Below are 17,142 nucleotides of genomic sequence, written 5' to 3'. Positions count from 1 at the left end.
GGCCCCGTGTGCCCACTCCGCATAACTCAAGCGGGAAAGGAAAGGGATATGCAGAGCCCCACCCACCTGCTTATAGACTTCTACATGAAGGGGCACTGAAGCAAGAAATGGTCCATCGTTTCCTCCACCTGACCACACTCCAATCTTTGACAACCATGGTTCTCCAAAGAGCGATGCTTCAGGTTGCGCTTCACATAGAGTCTGCCATGGAACAAGCGCCAGGCCAAATCCTTGAACTTTAAAGGGACTTCAGATCTCTCTAAGCTCCTTTGGTACAGAGACTGATGTGACTGTGGGGGAGGGGACATTAGAGTGTAAGCTCCTTTGGTACAGAGACTGATGTGACTGTGGGGGAGGGGACATTAGAGTGTAAGCTCCTCTGGTACAGAGACTGATATGACTGGTTCAGTGTTCTCTGTACAGCACTGCGGTATATGTCAGAGCTATATAAATATATAATAATAATAGTGTGTGACTGTGGGGGAGGGGACATTAGAGTGTAAGCTCCTCTGGTACAGAGACTGATGTGACTGTGGGGGAGGGGACATTAGAGTGTAAGCTCCTCTGGTGCAGAGATTGATGTGACTGTGGGGGAGGGGACATTAGAGTGTAAGCTCCTCTGGTGCAGAGATTGATGTGACTGTGGGGGAGGGGACATTAGAGTGTAAGCTCCTCTGGTACAGAGACTGATGTGACTGGCTCAGTGTTCTCTGTACAGCACTGCGGTATATGTCAGAGCTATATAAATGTATAATAATAATAGTGTGTGACTGTGGGGGAGGGGACATTAGAGTGTAAGCTCCTCTGGTACAGAGACTGGTGTGACTGTGGAGGATGGGACATTAGAATGTAAGCTCCTCTGGTCCAGAGACTGATATGATTGGCTTAGTGATCTCTGTACAGCACTGCGGTATATGTCAGAGCTATATAAATGTATAATAATAATAGTGTGTGACTGTGGGGGGGGGGGGGACATTAGAGTGTAAGCTCCTCTGGTACAGAGACTGATGTGACTGGCTCAGTGTTCTGTGTACAGCGCTGCAGTATATGTCAGAGCTATATAAATGTATAATAGTGTGTGACTGTGGGGGAGGGGACATTAGAGTGTAAGCATCTCCGGTGCAGATCTGATGTGACTGTGGGGGAGGGGACATTAGAGTGTAAGCTCCTCTGGTACAGAGACTGATGTGCCTGGCTCAGTGATCTCTGTCCAGCACTGCGGTATATGTCAGAGCTATATAAATGTATAATAATAATAGTGTGTGACTGTGGGGGAGGGGACATTAGAGTGTAAGCTCCTCTGGTACAGAGACTGATGTGACTGTGGGGGAGGGGACATTAGAGTGTAAGCTCCTCTGGTACAGAGACTGATGTGATTGGCTCAATGTTCTCTGTACAGCGCTGCAGTATGTCAGAGATATATAAATGTATAATAACAGTGTGATACTGATTGCAATATATAATAGTGCAGCAAACCATCTCTGAGCTCTATACACATTGATTTGAGTTCAGTCGGAGATCAGACTCTGATGAATTCTATGGTGGATCTTTGTGAAATCTGATCATGTTTTGTTCTATGGTTGGACTGCAGCTGCCACCCATCATTATACAGCCTGAACTGTACACATCACTGCCTTTATTAATGGTTACACAGCCATGTGGGGGGTCTGTTATAAATCCATGTTACAAATGCTAACTCCCATCATTACCCCCCCCCCCCCCCCTCACAGGTTTCTGGGACTCTGGTTACACCTTTATATATTTATTTTATATTTTAGAGGGTAAAAGTAAACTTTTAGCTGTGGGAGGAGCCTGGTGGGCCGAGTTTGTCCATGGATTTTTTTTTTTTATGTCTCCAACAATGAGATCTCCCTGTTATAAATCCCAGCTCTGTTCCTGTCCACCTGGAAGTGTGTGGTGTCCCCGCCCACCTTTGTGTGTTCCCAGCTCCTCCCATTATACGCAGGGATGGTGGGAACCCTATAATGGTCTCAGCAGGTGTGCAGACCTTGTTCCAGATCTTATTCACCCCTGTTATATGGTGACAACACTCGTTCATGTTTTCCAATTGTGCTCCTGCGTTGTCACCTTGTCACACAGGCTTTAGATGGAGGCTACAAGTGGCCATTTCAACATACACGACACGGTCCCTGGGTAAACATTCCCCCCCCCCACCTCCTCCCCCAATCCACTTAACTATTTGTGGGCGGCGTGGGCTGAAGGGGGCAGCTGCTTTAAGCCCCACAACAATGACTGGGCCTGGGGCAGCTGCCCCTTTTGCCCTGTGTTAAAGATGGCCCTGCACTGTTGTCACTATCAGAAACCCGCCCTGAGAAATGCCATGCAGCCATCGCTGGAGTGGATGGAGACAGGAAGTGACTGCAAAGATACTGCAGGAGATCAGCATCACTGAGATACAAAAAGACCCCAATGTTATCCAGATGTGGTTTATATCTAGTTTTACCTTCACCAGAACATTTTATAATGGCGGACCTTCCTTGTACCTCACCTAGTAGCGGCGGGCTGAAGGGGCAGCTGCTTTAAGCCCCACGACAATGACGGGGCCTGGGGCAGCTGCCCCTTTTGCCCTGTGTTAAAGATGGCCCTGCACTGTTTTCACTATCAGAAACCCGCCATGAGAAATGCCATGCAGCCATGGATGGGGTTTATATCTAGTTTTACCTTCACCAGAACATTTTATAATGGTGGACCTTACTTGTACCTCAATTATTAGCGGCGGGGTGGGGGGCGCAGCGGCCCGGTGACGCCCAACAATCCGCTGTTAATGAAAAGTAAACAATATTCCAATTAACAGGCTGGTAATAAATAATGTGGAAAGACAAAGTAAGGGCGGCAGCAGTCCAGGGTGGACGGGGCGTTGCTGGGGTGACCCGCTCTTTGTGCTGGCACCATGCCTGGGTGGTGTGTGCGGTCGCCTGGTATCATGCCGTCTCGTTCTCCCTGGCAGTGATTAAGCCGGGCAGCGCAGCGTGCAATGCGGGGGGACGAGCCCAGACACGCTGGCTGATGGCTTTTATAAGATGTGACCTGGGGAGTGCAGGACCAGAACCCCCAGTGACACCGGACGGCCGCGAATGTGGTGAGAGCGACCGCTATTTTGTTTCTTTAATACAGATATTAGAGGAAAATTGTTACATTTGTTTGTTTGTTGGAAAATCCCTGTTATCTGGCTGAAAATGGGGGAGGAGAGGGAGGTGAAGTGTATCTAACCCAGAGAAGAAAAATGTCATACAGTATATTGCAGCGTACCAGTCCTTAGATCGTAGCGCCAAATGTCCCGTATCTTGGGGGACAGTCCTGAGATTTGAGTCACTGTTCTGCAGTGTATCCTACAGTGTCCATGTCCCACGGTGTGCCCCGCAGGCTGTCCCGAAGTGCCCATTTTCCACAGTGTCCATGTCCCACAGTGTGTCCTGCTGTGCCCAAGTCTCGCAGGCTGTGCCCATGTCCCGTAGGCTGTCCCGCAGTGCCCAAGTCCCAGAGTGCCCATGTCCTGCAGTGCCCATAGGCTATGCCCATGTCCCACCGTGCCCTAGTCCCACAGACTGTTCCCAAGTCCCGCAGTATCTATGTCCCGCAGGCTGTCCCGAAGTGCCCATGTCCACAGGCTGTCCCGCAGTGCACATGTCCCACAGTGCCCATGTACCATAGGCTGTGCCCAAGTCCTGCAGTGCCCCTGTCCCACAGGCTGCCCTGCAGTGCCCATGTACTGCAGGCTGTGTCAAAGTCCCGCAGTGCCCATGTCCCACAGGCTGTGCCGCAATGCCCACATCCATAGTCTGTCCCACAGTGCCCATGTCCTGCAGGCTGTGCCCAAGTCCCACAGTGCCCATGTCCTGCAGTGCCCATGTCCATAGGCTATCCCGCAGTGCCCATGTCCCGCAAGCTGTGCCCAAGTCCTGCTGTGCCAATGTCCTGCAGCCTGTCCTGCAGTTCCCATGTCCCGCAGGCTGTCACGCAGTGCCCATGTCCCGCAAGCTTTTACCGCAGTGCCTATGTCGCGCAGTGCCCATGTCCACAGGCTGTCCTGCAGTGCCCATGTCCAGCAGGCTGTGCCCAAGTCTCACAGGCTGTCCTGCGGTTCCCATGTCACGCAGGCTGCCGGTGTCATTATTAGAGTGACAGTGCATATTTTTAGCACTGATTACTGTAGTAATGTCACTGGTCCCCCCAAAAGTGTCAAAAATGTCAGTTAGGGGTCTGATCTGTCTGCCGCAATCCCGTTAAAAATCGCAAATCGCCGCCATTACTAGTAAAAAAAAAAAAAAAAAAACAATAAAAATTACATAAATCTTTCCCGCAGTTTGTAGACGCGATAACTTTTGCACAAACCAATCAAAATACGCTTATTGCGATTTTTTTTTACCAAAAATATGTAGCAGAAAACAAATTGGTCTAAAATGTTAAAAAATTTTGATTTTAAATTTTTTTGGGAATGTCCTTTAGCAGATGGTGAAAAATATTGTTTTTTTTCAAAATTGTCGCTTTTTTTTGCTTATAGCGCAAAAAATAAAAAATCGCAGAGGTGATCAAATACCACCAAAAGAAAGCTCTGTTTGTAGGGAAAAAAGGACATTCATTTTATTTGGGTACAGCATCGCACGACCGCGCAATTGTCAGTTAAAGTATTGCAGTGCCGAATCGCAAAATATGGCCTGGTCATTAAGGGGGCAAATTCTTCCGGTCCAGAAGTGGTTAATGGCATCCCAGTCTTAGTCCGTAGGGTTCAATATTGAGTTGGCCCCCCCTTTGCAGCTATAACAGCTTCATCTCTTCTGGGAAGGCTGTCCACAAGGTTTAGGAGTGTCTATGGGAATGTTTGACCATTCTTCCAGAAGTGCATTTGTGAGGCACTGATGTTGGACGAGAAGGGACTACTTTGAAGTCGACCGATATCGTTTTTTTAATGCCGATACCAATATTTTGGTCATCGGATATCGGTATCGGCCGATATTTTCGGACATGTAAAAAAAAAAGATTTTTTTTATTTTTTGATTTCCAAAGGTAATCCTTGTGGGGGGATCTGGGGGGGGGTCTAAAAGACCCCAAACCCCTCTCTTGGCACTGAAAAGCATTCAAAACCCCAAGTTTGGCTGTTTTGAATGCTGTCAGTTCTTTTTTAATTTGCCGCCGAGTACCCGGAAGTGATGTCATGACATCACTTCCGGGTTTTTACATGGAGACCCGATCAGAGCCGAATGCGACTTTGATTGGGTTTTCTCTTCGGCGGCCGTGCAGGTAGGATGCCCGGGTCTCCCGGTGGGACGTCCCCTCCCGCTACTTGTAATGACAGCCGAGCGGCTTCTCAGCTGCATCAGTTGTCATTACAAGACAGCTGACCGTCGGCTATGGATGCCGGTACCGGGGTGATGTCTCTAGCTGCAGGCATGACTCTGGTACTCGTACTCGGCAATATCAGTAACCTCCGGGGCCGATTCTAATACAGTGCCTTGTGAAAGTATTCGGCCCCCTTGAACTTTGCGACCTTTTGCCACATTTCAGGCTTCAAACATAAAGATATAAAACTGTATTTTTTTTGTGAAGAATCAACAACAAGTGGGACACAATCATGAAGTGGAACAAAATTTATTGGATATTTCAAACTTTTTTAACAAATAAAAAACTGAAAAATTGGGCGTGCAAAATTATTCAGCCCCTTTACTTTCAGTGCAGCAAACTCTCTCCAGAAGTTCAGTGAGGATCTCTGAATGATCCAATGTTGACCTAAATGACTAATGATGATAAATAGAATCCACCTGTGTGTAATCAAGTCTCCGTATAAATGCGCCTGCACTGTGATAGTCTCAGAGGTCCGTTTAAAGCGCAGAGAGCATCATGAAGAACAAGGAACACACCAGGCAGGTCCGAGATACTGTTGTGGAGAAGTTTAAAGCCGGATTTGGATGCAAAAAGATTTCCCAAGCTTTAAACATCCCAAGGAGCACTGTGCAAGCGATAATATTGAAATGGAAGGAGTATCAGACCACTGCAAATCTATGAAGACCTGGCCGTCCCTCTAAACTTTCAGCTCATACAAGGAGAGGACTGATCAGAGATGCAGCCAAGATCGCAAAGTTCAAGGGGGCCGAATACTTTCGCAAGGCACTGTATATCGGCCCTCTATATATCGGTGTTGCCAATAATCGGTCGATCCCTACTTTGAAGTAGTTGCGACTTGAAGTCGCACAGATATGAAAGGTACTCATTGGAAATCATGGAGTACGACTTGTCATGCAACTTTGCAGTCCCAAATCGCAGGACAAGTCGCACAAGTGTGAAAGGGGCCTTAGTCTTGAAGTGGTTAATATACACGGATTGAGATTTTTTAGCAGGATACATTTTGTCCTAAATTTATGAAGAAATTGTGATGTGTTTTGTAGCAGAAAGTAAAAAATGTAGAGGTGATCAAATACCACCAAAAGAAAGCGCCATTTGTATGAAAAAAATGATATCGATTTCATTTGGGTACAGCGTCGCACAACCGCGCAATTGTCAGTCAAAGTAGCGCAGTGCTGAATAAGCAAAAGGGGGTAAAAACTTCCAGGACTGAAGTGGTTAAGAAAACTGTATACAGTGAGACATAATGACAAACATACTGCACATAGATTTACTTAATGAGGGTTGTAGTCCATCAGAATGCCCCCCCCCCTCGGATGAGGCCGCTGGCGCTTTGACCTTGTCGGGGGCGCGCGGTTGCCAGGCTGGGGATGCTCTGAACTAATCCCGGTATGTTTAATAATCAATGAAGGATCGGAGTCATCTCCACAAACAATGGACAAGTTCTGACTTGCAGCCGTCTCTCTTATCTCCGTCCCCGGCGTGACGCGGGTCAGTGCGCGGCTGGCAGGGGACTCGGTCACTTCTCTCTACCAGCGACAGACTGTCCCGGAGCGTGCCGCCATCACTGTCACATATCTGTATATAACCTTTCATATTCCGCACATTCCAGCAAAAAAGAAAAAGGATGTCCTGAATTTTTCCACAAAATATATTCACAACAATTTGTTTTGTCGCCCAACTCACCAGGATTCAGCTAAAAAGAAAAACGTATAAGGCTGCCTACGCGTTTCAGAAGTTCCTCAGACGCGGCGCTGAACACAGACCCGCCCTGTGACGCGGATCGCCATTTCCAGAGTGCAGCCGGTGAGTTCTTTTATCTTTCTGTTCTGAATTGTAACATTGTATCTTCCTCATAGTGATACTTCTTCTGTGTCATTCTCCTATCCTGCTGGGGGGTTGTTTGATAAATATTCACCGGACACTTTATTAGGTACACCTTGCTAGTAGCGGGATGGACCCCCTTTTGCGTTCCTTCTTGGTGGCATAGATACAACAAGGTGCGGGAAACTTTCCTCAGAGATTTTGCTCCATAGTGACATGATAGCATCACGCAGTTGCTGCAGATTTATCGGCTGCACATCCATGATGCCAATCTCCTGTTCCACCACATCCCAAAGGTGCTCTATTGGATGAGATATGGTACATAGTTAGCATAATTAGGCCTCTTTTAGACAGGTAGCAGTGCTTACAGCCCTCTGAAAAGTGATCCATTGTAGATCACTTTTCAGAGGGCAGTAGAATAGCGGCTAATAGGCATCCAGGAGACGCTACCACCGCCTCCTGACACCTGATTTTCTTATGTTTTTGATATCTGGGGGTGCAGTAAAAAAGTCAGAGGTCATAAAGTCAACAGTGTTAGAGGGTCATAGACAGTCTATCAAACAGTGTCACAGCCTGGGAAACACTATTAAACAGAGCCTGTGCCCCCTTATATCAGATGTCCCTATCAGAGTCCCCCTTTACATCATGGACTACTCATTAAAGTGCCCCCTTACATCAGGTGTCCCCATCAAGAGTCCCCCCTTATGTCAGATGTCTCTATCAAGAGTACCCTTTTACCTCAGGTATCCCAATCAAGAGTTCCCCCTTACATCAGGTGTCCCAATCAAGAGACCCCCCCCTTACATCAGTTGTCCCCATCAAGAGACCCCCCTTACATCAGGTGTCCCCATCAAGAGACCCCCCTTACATCAGGTGTCCCCATCAAGAGACCCCCCCTTACATCAGGTGTCCCCATCAAGAGACCCCTTACATCAGGTGTCCCCATCAAGAGACCCCCCCCCCCCTTACATCAGGTGTCCCAGTCAAGAGTCTCCTCTTACATCAGATGTCTCTATCAAGAGTACCCTTTTACCTCAGGTGTCCCAATGAAGAGTCTCCTCTTACATCAGGTGTCCCCCTTTAAGAGTTCCCCCTTACATCAGGTGTCCCCATCAAGAGTCTCCTCTTACCTCAGATGTCCGCATCAAGAGTGCCCCTTTACATCAGGTGTCCCCATCAAGAGTCCCCCCTTATGTCAGATGTCTCTATCAAGAGTACCCTTTTACCTCAGGTATCCCAATCAAGAGACCCCCCTTACATCAGTTGTCCCCATCAAGAGACCCCCCCTTACATCAGGTGTCCCCATCAAGAGACCCCCCCATCTTACATCAGGTGTCCCCATCAAGAGACCCCCCCCCCTTACATCAGGTGTCCCCATCAAGAGTTCCCCCCTTACATCAGGTGTCCCCATCAAGAGTCTCCTCTTACCTCAGATGTCCCCATCAAGAGTTCCCCCCCTTACATCAGGTGCCCCCATCAAGAGTCCCCCCTTATGTCAGATGTCTCTATCAAGAGTTCCCTTTTACCTTAGGTGTCTCAATTAAGAGTCTTCTCTTACATCAGATGTCCCCCCATCAAGAGTCCCCCCTACATCAGATGTCCCCATCGAGAGTGCCTCTTACATCAGGTGTCCCCAATAGAGTCCCCCCTACATCAGATGTCCCCATCGAGAGTGCCTCTTACATCAGGTGTCCCCAATAGAGTCCCCCCTTACATCAATTGTCCCCATCAGAGTGTCCTCTACATAGATTGTCCTCTAAGTGCCTCCTTACATCAACTGTCTGCTTAAGACTGGCTCATTGATCAATGGATGCACTCTCAGAGACCTGGGGGGCACAACTAAAATCTGGGGGGCACAGCCCACCCCAGCACCCCCCCTAGATCCGGCCCTCTTGTGGGACTGTGCTGCAACCTGCAATCCAAGCTCACAATTGTGGTGCAGCCCCATTGATCTCAATGGGCACGTTTGACAGGAGGTGCCGCCCATTAAACTCTGCAGATTGAGTTAAAAATTCTGCAGCCGCCAAGCAAAGCACCGCGGATGCGGACTGTGTACAGTCTTATCAGGAGCTGTAATGTTAGCTGGACTGCTGCAGGGGAAGGGGGTGGTGTTAAAACTGCGGCCCAACTGCCTGTTTTTATTGCCTACCCTCCCCAGCCAACTGTGTGAAAGATCCCTTAGGGCGCTGAGATCAGCAGCGCTGAGATAAGAAACAGGAAAAAAAAAAAAGGGAAATCAATAAATAGATAATGCACAAAGCAAGCTAAGCTTAGGCATCTACAGTGAGGGAAAAAAGTATTTGACCCCCTGCTGATTTTGTATATTTGCCCACTGACAAAGAAATGATCAGTCTATAATTTTATTGGTCGGTTTATTTTACCAGTGAGAGACAGAATAAAAACAAAAATATCCAGAAAAACGCATTTCAAAAAAGTTATAAATCGATTTGCATTTTATTGAGTGAAATAAGTATTTAACCCCTTATCAATCAGCAAGATTTCTGACTCCCAGGTGTCTTCTATACAAGCTGAGATTAGGAGAACTCTCTTAGACTTGGTTCACACTGGGGCGGCATGGCTCCGTACTACTTCGGGGGCGACTTGTGCATTCCCATGCACCACGACTTTGGAGCGACTTGCAAGGACTTCACATAATGGAAGTCTTTGCAAGTCGCTCCAAGGTTGCCCGAAGTAGTACAGGACCCTTTTTCTAAGTCGGAGCGACTTGTGTCGCTCCTATTAGAACGGGTCCTGTAGCAGTCAAGGGAGCGCAACTTGTCAGGCTGACAAGTCGCGCTGGTGTGAATGGAATCTTAAAGGGAGTGCTCCTAATCTCAGCTTGCTACCTGTATAAAAGACTCCTGTCCACAGAAGCAATCAATCAGATTCCAATCTCTCCACCATGGCCAAGACCAAAGAGATGTCCAAGGATGTCAGGGACAAGATTGGAGACCTACACAAGGCTGGAATGGGCTACAAGACCATCGCCAAGCAGCTTGGTGAGAGGGTGATAACAGTTGGTGCGATTATTCGCAAATGGAAGAAACACAAAATAACTGTCAGTCTCCATCGGTCTGGGGCTCCATGGAGGATCTCACCTCGTGGAGTTTCAATGACTATGAGAATGGTGAGGAATCAGCCCAGAACCATACAGGAGAATCTTGTCAATGATCTCAAGACAGCTGGGTTTGCTAATGAACATCTGAATGACTCAGAGGAGAACTGGGTGAAAGTGTTGTGGGCAGAGGAGACCAAAGTCGAGCTCTTTGGCATCAACTCAACTCGCCGTGTTTGGAGGAGGAGGAATGCTGTCTATGACCCCAAGAACATCATCCCCACCATCATACATGGAGGTGGAAACAATGTGCTTTGGGGGTATTTTCCGCTAAGGGGATAGGACAACTTTATCACATCAAAGGGACGATGGACGGGGCCATGTACCATCAAATCTTTGGTGAGAGCCTCCTTCCCTCAGCCAGGGCATTGAGAATGGGTCCATGGATGGGTATTCCAGCATGACAATGACCCAAAACACACGGCCAAGGCAACAAAGGAGTGGCTCAAGAAGAAGCACATTAAGGTCCTGGAGTGGCCTAACCAGTCTCCAGACCTTAATCCCATAGAAAATCTGTGGAGGGAGCTGAAGGTTCGAGATACCAAACGTCAGCCTCAAATCCTTAATGACTTGGAGAGGATCTGCAAAGAGGAGTGGGACAAAATCCCTCCTGAGATGTGTGCAAACCTGGTGGCCAACTACAAGAAACGTCTGACCTCTGTGATTGCCAACAACGGTTTCTCCACCAACTACTAAGGGGGTCAAATACTTATTTCACTCATTAAAATGCAAATCAATTCATAACTTTTTTGAAATGCGTTTTTCTGGATATTTTTGTTGTTATTCTGTCTCTCACTGGTAAAATAAACCGACCAATAAAATTACAGACTGATCATTTCTTTGTCAGTAGGCAAACGTACAAAATCAGCAGGGGATCAAATACTTTTTTTCCCTCACTGAAGTCACACAACTTTCACCCATTCTTCTTATGGCATGTGGAAAATGTGTGAATCTTGGGTGAAAACATTGAAAATAAAACCCCAAAATGTCATCCACTAAGTGTGTACATCCACTTTAACCTCTTCCTGCCTGCGCTATAGCCAAAAGACGGTTATAGACTCGCAGAGACTGCGAGCCAGGCCTTCTCATCCAACATCAGTGCCTGACCTCACAAATGCTCTTCTGGAAGAATGGTCAAACATTCCCATAGACACTCCTAAACCTTGTGGACGGCCTTCCCAGAAGAGTTGAAGCTGTTATAGCTGCAAAGGATGGGCCAACTCAATATTGAACCCAAATTCATGTGCGTGTAAAGGCAGGTGTCCCAATATTTTTGGTAATATAGTGTATCTGTGCAATGTGGACAGTCATAATCTCCACCAGGGGCACATGTGACAGGGTGACAATGCAGGAGCATAATTGGGAGACAAGGACATAGCGTTGTCACCCTATAACAGGAAGTGCCCCAACAAGGACCTCCAGGGATTATTTTAATGAAAGCTGCAGATTTAAAAAGACTGAAAATGACTATTAAAAAAAAATTATTTTTTTGTCCCCCTTAGATGATGGAGGACCACCCTGATTCCCTCCCACAGGCCGTGCTGGCCCAGCTGAGCCAGGTTGCAGGAGAAGTCCCAGGACAGACGTCCTCCAGGTCACCCGCCCTCATGTCTCGCAGGAGCTCGCACTGCCTAGAAATGGTCCCTCGCTCGCTTATGCGTTTGAGAAGCATAGAGGAGCGCCACGCCGCGTTCTCCCGCCGGAGCTCCGTGGTCAGCAACGTTCCGTTTTCCCGCAAGAACTCTCTGTGCGCCATGGGGCCGAACAGGCGCCTTTCTATAGGACCCTGGGCCCACTTCGGACGGGTCAGCTTCTCCGGACTTCCCCTCTATCAGCCCATCAAGGAGATCTGGTACGAGAATACCTACAAGACCGGACCGGACCAAGGCTGCAGGTTCAACCTAAGCCGGGCCCAGAAGGTTCTGGAGGCGGTGCTGAGGAACTACCTGGCCGACATTGACTACAGCGCTGTCACCAGCGGGCAGCGGGCCCAGAACCTGTCCGACCTGATCCGCAGCAGGATGAAGGAGCACTGTCCTCCCCGATACAAGGTGGTGTGTAACGTCATCCTGGGCCAGATGGGCAGCCAAGGCCTGAGGGTGGCCAGCCGTTCCCTTTGGGACCCCCAGACCGATAACTTTGCATCCGCCACGTATTGCAACCCCACCTTATTCGCTGTTGCCATGGTGCATGGATCCTATTATGAGTGACATCTGAAGACGTCCCATCCGGGAATAGAATGACCACATTTCTCATTGTATTCATTCTTGTGCAAACTGTGTCGTGTTATAAAGACTGCTCACTGCTGCTCCCTCTCCTTGTGCCGGAGGACTGGTCTGGTCTCCGCCCTCTCCTGTAGTTTCTGTAATGGGTGGAGTCTGCTAGGCCCCTCCCACAACTCTGCACTCCCTCCATGTGCAGGATGACTGGTCTGGTCTCCGCCCCTTCCATTCGTTTCTGTAGTGTGCTAGGCCTCTCCTACAACTTTGCTCTCCATGTGCAGGATGACTGGTCTGGTCTCCGCCCCTCCTGTAGTTTATATAGTGGCTGGAGTCAGTCTGCTAGGCCCCTCCCACCACCCTGCGCTCTGTCCATGTGCAGGGTGGTCTGGCCTCCACCCCTTCCTTTAGGTTCTGTAGTGGGTGGGGTCTGCTGCACCCCGCCCACAACTCTGCTCCCTCGCCTTGTGCAGGGGGACTGGTCTGGTCTCCACCCTCTCCTGTAGTTTCTGTAGTGGGTGGAGTCTGCTAGGCCCCTCCCACAACTTTGCACTCCCTCCATGTGCAGGGTGACTGGTCTGATCTACGCCCCTTCCTTTAGTTTTTGTAGTGAGTGGAGTCTGCTAGGCCCCTCCCACAACCCTGCTCTGTCTCCATGTGCAGGGTGACTGGTCTGGTCTCCACCCCTTCCTTTAGGTTCTGTAGTGGGTGGGGTCTGCTGCACCCCAACCACAACTCTGCTCCCTCTCCTTGTGCAGGATGACTGGTCTGGTCTCCACCCTCTCCTGTAGTTTCTGTAGTGGGTGGAGTCTGCTAGGCCCCTCCCACAACTCTTGTTCTGTCTCCACGTGCAGGGTGACTGGTCTGGTCTCCGCCCCTTCCATTAGTTTCTGTAGTGTGCTAGGCCTCTCCTACAACTTTGCTCTCCATGTGCAGGACTGGTCTGGTCTCCGCCCCCTTCCTCTAGGTTCTGTAGTGGGTGGGGTCTGCTGCACCCCACCCACAATTCTGCTCCCTCTCCTTGTGCAGGGTGCCTGGTCTGGGGATCTCCACCCCTTCCTTTAGTTTTTGTAGTGAGTGGAGTCTGCTAGGCCTCTTCCACAAGTTTGCTCTCCATGTGCAGAGTAACTGGTCTGGTCTCCGCCCCTTCTGTAGTTGGTGGAGTCTGCTAGACCCCTCCCACAACTCTGCTCTCTTTGTACAGGTTGACTGGTTTGGTCTCTGCCCTTTCCTGCAGTGCAGAGATCCTCAAAACTACAGCCCTCCAGCTGTTGAGGAACTACACATCCCATTAGGCATTGTAAAACTCTGACATTCACAGACCTGACAAGGTATGATGGTAATTGTAGTTCCTGAACAACTGGAGGGCCGTAGTTTGAAGACCCCTGCTGTAGTGGGTGGAGCCTGCTGGGCCCCTTCCACAGCTCTGCTCTCCTTGTAAAGGGTGACTGGTCTTGTCTCCACCCCTCTCCTGTAGTAGGTGGGGCCTCCTAGGGTCCCCTACAGCTCTGCTCACCCTTTATGCAGGGTGACTGGTCCTGTCCATGCCACCTCCAACAGTTCTGTAGTGGGTGGAGCCTGATGGGCCCCACCCACAGCTCTGCTCTCTGCACAGGCAACAAAGCACAGCGATGAGGTCACTGCTGTTTTTGCAAGGCAATATCTGGGTTTGCAAAGACATTTGCTGCACACCGAGAGCATTTCTCCTTTGTGGTCAGTATAGAATGTATTTCAATGAATGTTTTTGGGACTGGAGGTCACCTTTAAATTAAGGCACTAAACCAGGGAGCTATCCAGCTGAAAAATATTCCCCTACCGAGCTATTTCAGTGTAAACCCAATTACTAAAATATTATAGAAGTGTAATCTCAATTAAAAATAAATCTACATTTTCAGCTGTTATTAAAATAATTCCTGTTATATAGGGTGACAACGCTCTGTCCTCTGCTCCTACGTTGTCACCCCAACACCTGGGCTTCCAATGGAGACTACAGGTGACCATTTCAGCACCCATCATACAGACCTGGTCCACCGTCACCATCAGGAAACCCGCCCTGAGAAACAACATGCAGCCATCACTGGAGTGCATGTAGGCAGGAAGTGGCTGCAAAGAGGTTGCAGGCGAACAGCATCACAGAGAGCGAACAAAGTTATGAAGGAAGGTGAAAACAATAGAATGGAGAAAGAAGAGTATACTCCGTCCGGCCTTTAGGAAGTGCAGAATTAGGGACCCTGTTAGGTGGTCTGTGAAAACCTTGGAGGGGATTAAGAACTCAGTGACTGAAGATAAATTCTTATTTATGAATGAATTGCGGTGTTTCCAGAAATGTATTTAATAGCTTACAGCACGCTGACACTTGTTTGGTTAGTTTAATGAGCACTGATTATTGTAATGTTTTCTTAAAGCAGAGCTCCAGGAATAAAGAGACATATGATGCAGGGTGTCAGTGGTGGTATTTTATTCCCAAGTCTCCTCTATTTTATTACCTGTTGATCCTGTCAAGAGATCAGTTTCCATTCCCTGTCCAGGCCAAGCTGTCCCAGTGACCGTTAAAAGGGTTGGAAGAAGTGACATATTAGGGACCTGGGAAGGAGAGGTCTGCACTGGGGCGGAGAGGTCTGCACTGGGGCGGAGAGGTCTGCACTGGGGCAGTAGGGGACTATACTGTCAGTCTATCCTTCAGAAAGGTCTGATGGGTCTGTACTGGGAAAGGGGGCACTATTCCTCCCACCGACACCAATGATGGAGTACTATTCCTCCCACCGACACCAATGATGGGGCACTATTCCTCCCACCGACACCAATGATGGGGCACTATTCCTCCCACCGACACCAATGATGGGGCACTATTCCTCCCACCGACACCAATGATGGGGCACTATTCCTCCCACCGACACCAATGATGGGGCACTATTCCTCCCACCGACACCAATGATGGGGCACTATTCCTCCCACCAACACCAATGATGGGGCACTATTCCTCCCACCGACACCAATGATGGGGCACTATTCCTCCCACCGACACTAATGATGGGGCACTATTCCTCCCACCGACACTAATGAGGGGGCACTATTCCTCCCACCGACACTAATGAGGGGGCACTATTCCTCCCACCGACACCAATGATGGGACACTATTTCTCCCACCGACACCAATGATGGGACACTATTCCTCCCACCGACACCAATGATGGGACACTATTCCTCCCACCGACACCAATGGGACACTATTCCTCCCACCGACACCAATGATGGGACACTATTCCTCCCACCGACACCAATGATGGGACACTATTCCTCCCACCGACACCAATGATGGGGCACTATTCCTCCCACTGACACCAATGATGGGGCACTATTCCTCCCACTGACACCAATGATGGGGCACTATTCCTCCCACTGACACCAATGATGGGACACTATTCCTCCCACTGACACCAATGATGGGGCACTATTCCTCCCACTGACACCAATGATGGGACACTATTCCTCCCACTGACACCAATGATGGGACACTTTTCCTTCCACTGACACCAATGATGGGACACTATTCCTCCCACTGACACCAACATTGGGACACTTTTCCTCCCACTGACACCAATGATGGGACACTTTTCCTTCCACTGACACCAGTGATGGGGCACTATTTCTCCCACTGACACCAGTGATGGGGCACTTTCTACTCCCACTGGCCACAATCCAGCCCTGGCTCTTGGTCTAGAATAGTTTGCAGACTCTACTGTAGGAAGAACGGATTAGTCGCATACACCCAATGCAATTTTAAAAACCGTTTTCCGCAACAGTCAAGCCAATGTGGAATAATTTAAAAAGTTCAATCATTTGTACAGATTATTCATCAATTCATATCCATCAACACGTCCACACAGGGTGCAATGTGTCAGATCAACATATTTATTCATTTTTTGTAAAAAATGGTTTTATTTCACTTTCCCTGTTCGATTTATGTGATCCAAGAAAACAAAATACATTTAAAAATAAATACAATTCTTTATAAATAAAACATAAATAAACCTCATAATTAAGGAATGGAAGAACAAACAAAAAAGCTTCATGAGAGACGCGCTGAACCTTCACGGATCTCGTACCGTGAAACTAAAGCAAAAAACTTCAAGTAATGGCCTGGACTGGGCAGGCTTCTCGTGAGGACAACGGTGTTGGGGATGTCCAGCTGCCTTCAAAAAACACCCCAACATGTAGCGTTTCAGAAGAAAAAAAAAATAAAAAATAAAAATTACGGGTCAGTGGGGTGGGGGCAAGTTAAAGTGCCGTGATAAATGAGGACGCCGCCGACCCGCACAAACGGCGTTCCAATTCACAGAGTCAACCCTTCGTCTCTGAAAGGGTCTTTGGTAATGATAAAGTAATAAGACTTCCATAGATTGTGTTCCATTTTCATGAGAAAATAAGTTTTGCTTACAACAGCAAATTCCAAAATAAAAATTTGCCTTTGGTAACTTAGGATAGGGAGGTGAGGTGAGGGGGTGAGTGCCCGTTGTCACAGGGTGAAGGGCTCTCCAACGTAGACTGGCACAGCAAGCAAAGCCGATGGTAACAGGGATTCTGGTTTAATAACCAAGGCAGCCGGTGACACCATTAAAATGAGTC

General features: G+C 48.5%; 1 protein-coding gene across 1 annotated transcript; it reads left to right on the top strand.

Annotated features, from left to right (window-relative positions):
* Positions 1–11,799: 11,799 nt before the first annotated feature.
* DYNLT4 (dynein light chain Tctex-type 4) lies at positions 11,800–12,636 on the top strand (the record flags this gene model as incomplete). The annotated part of the gene is made up of 1 exon (XM_082265925.1): positions 11,800–12,636. One exon carries the CDS (start codon positions 11,800–11,802, stop codon positions 12,505–12,507), a length of 708 nt encoding a protein of 235 aa, XP_082122051.1. The 3' UTR covers positions 12,508–12,636.
* Positions 12,637–17,142: the final 4,506 nt, after the last annotated feature.

Source organism: Pelophylax lessonae, assembly GCF_965119305.1.
Source record: "Pelophylax lessonae genome assembly, chromosome: 8".
NCBI classification, from domain to species: domain Eukaryota; kingdom Metazoa; phylum Chordata; class Amphibia; order Anura; family Ranidae; genus Pelophylax; species Pelophylax lessonae.
Note: the sequence above shows the minus strand (reverse complement) of the source record. Positions and strands in the feature narration are given on the sequence as shown.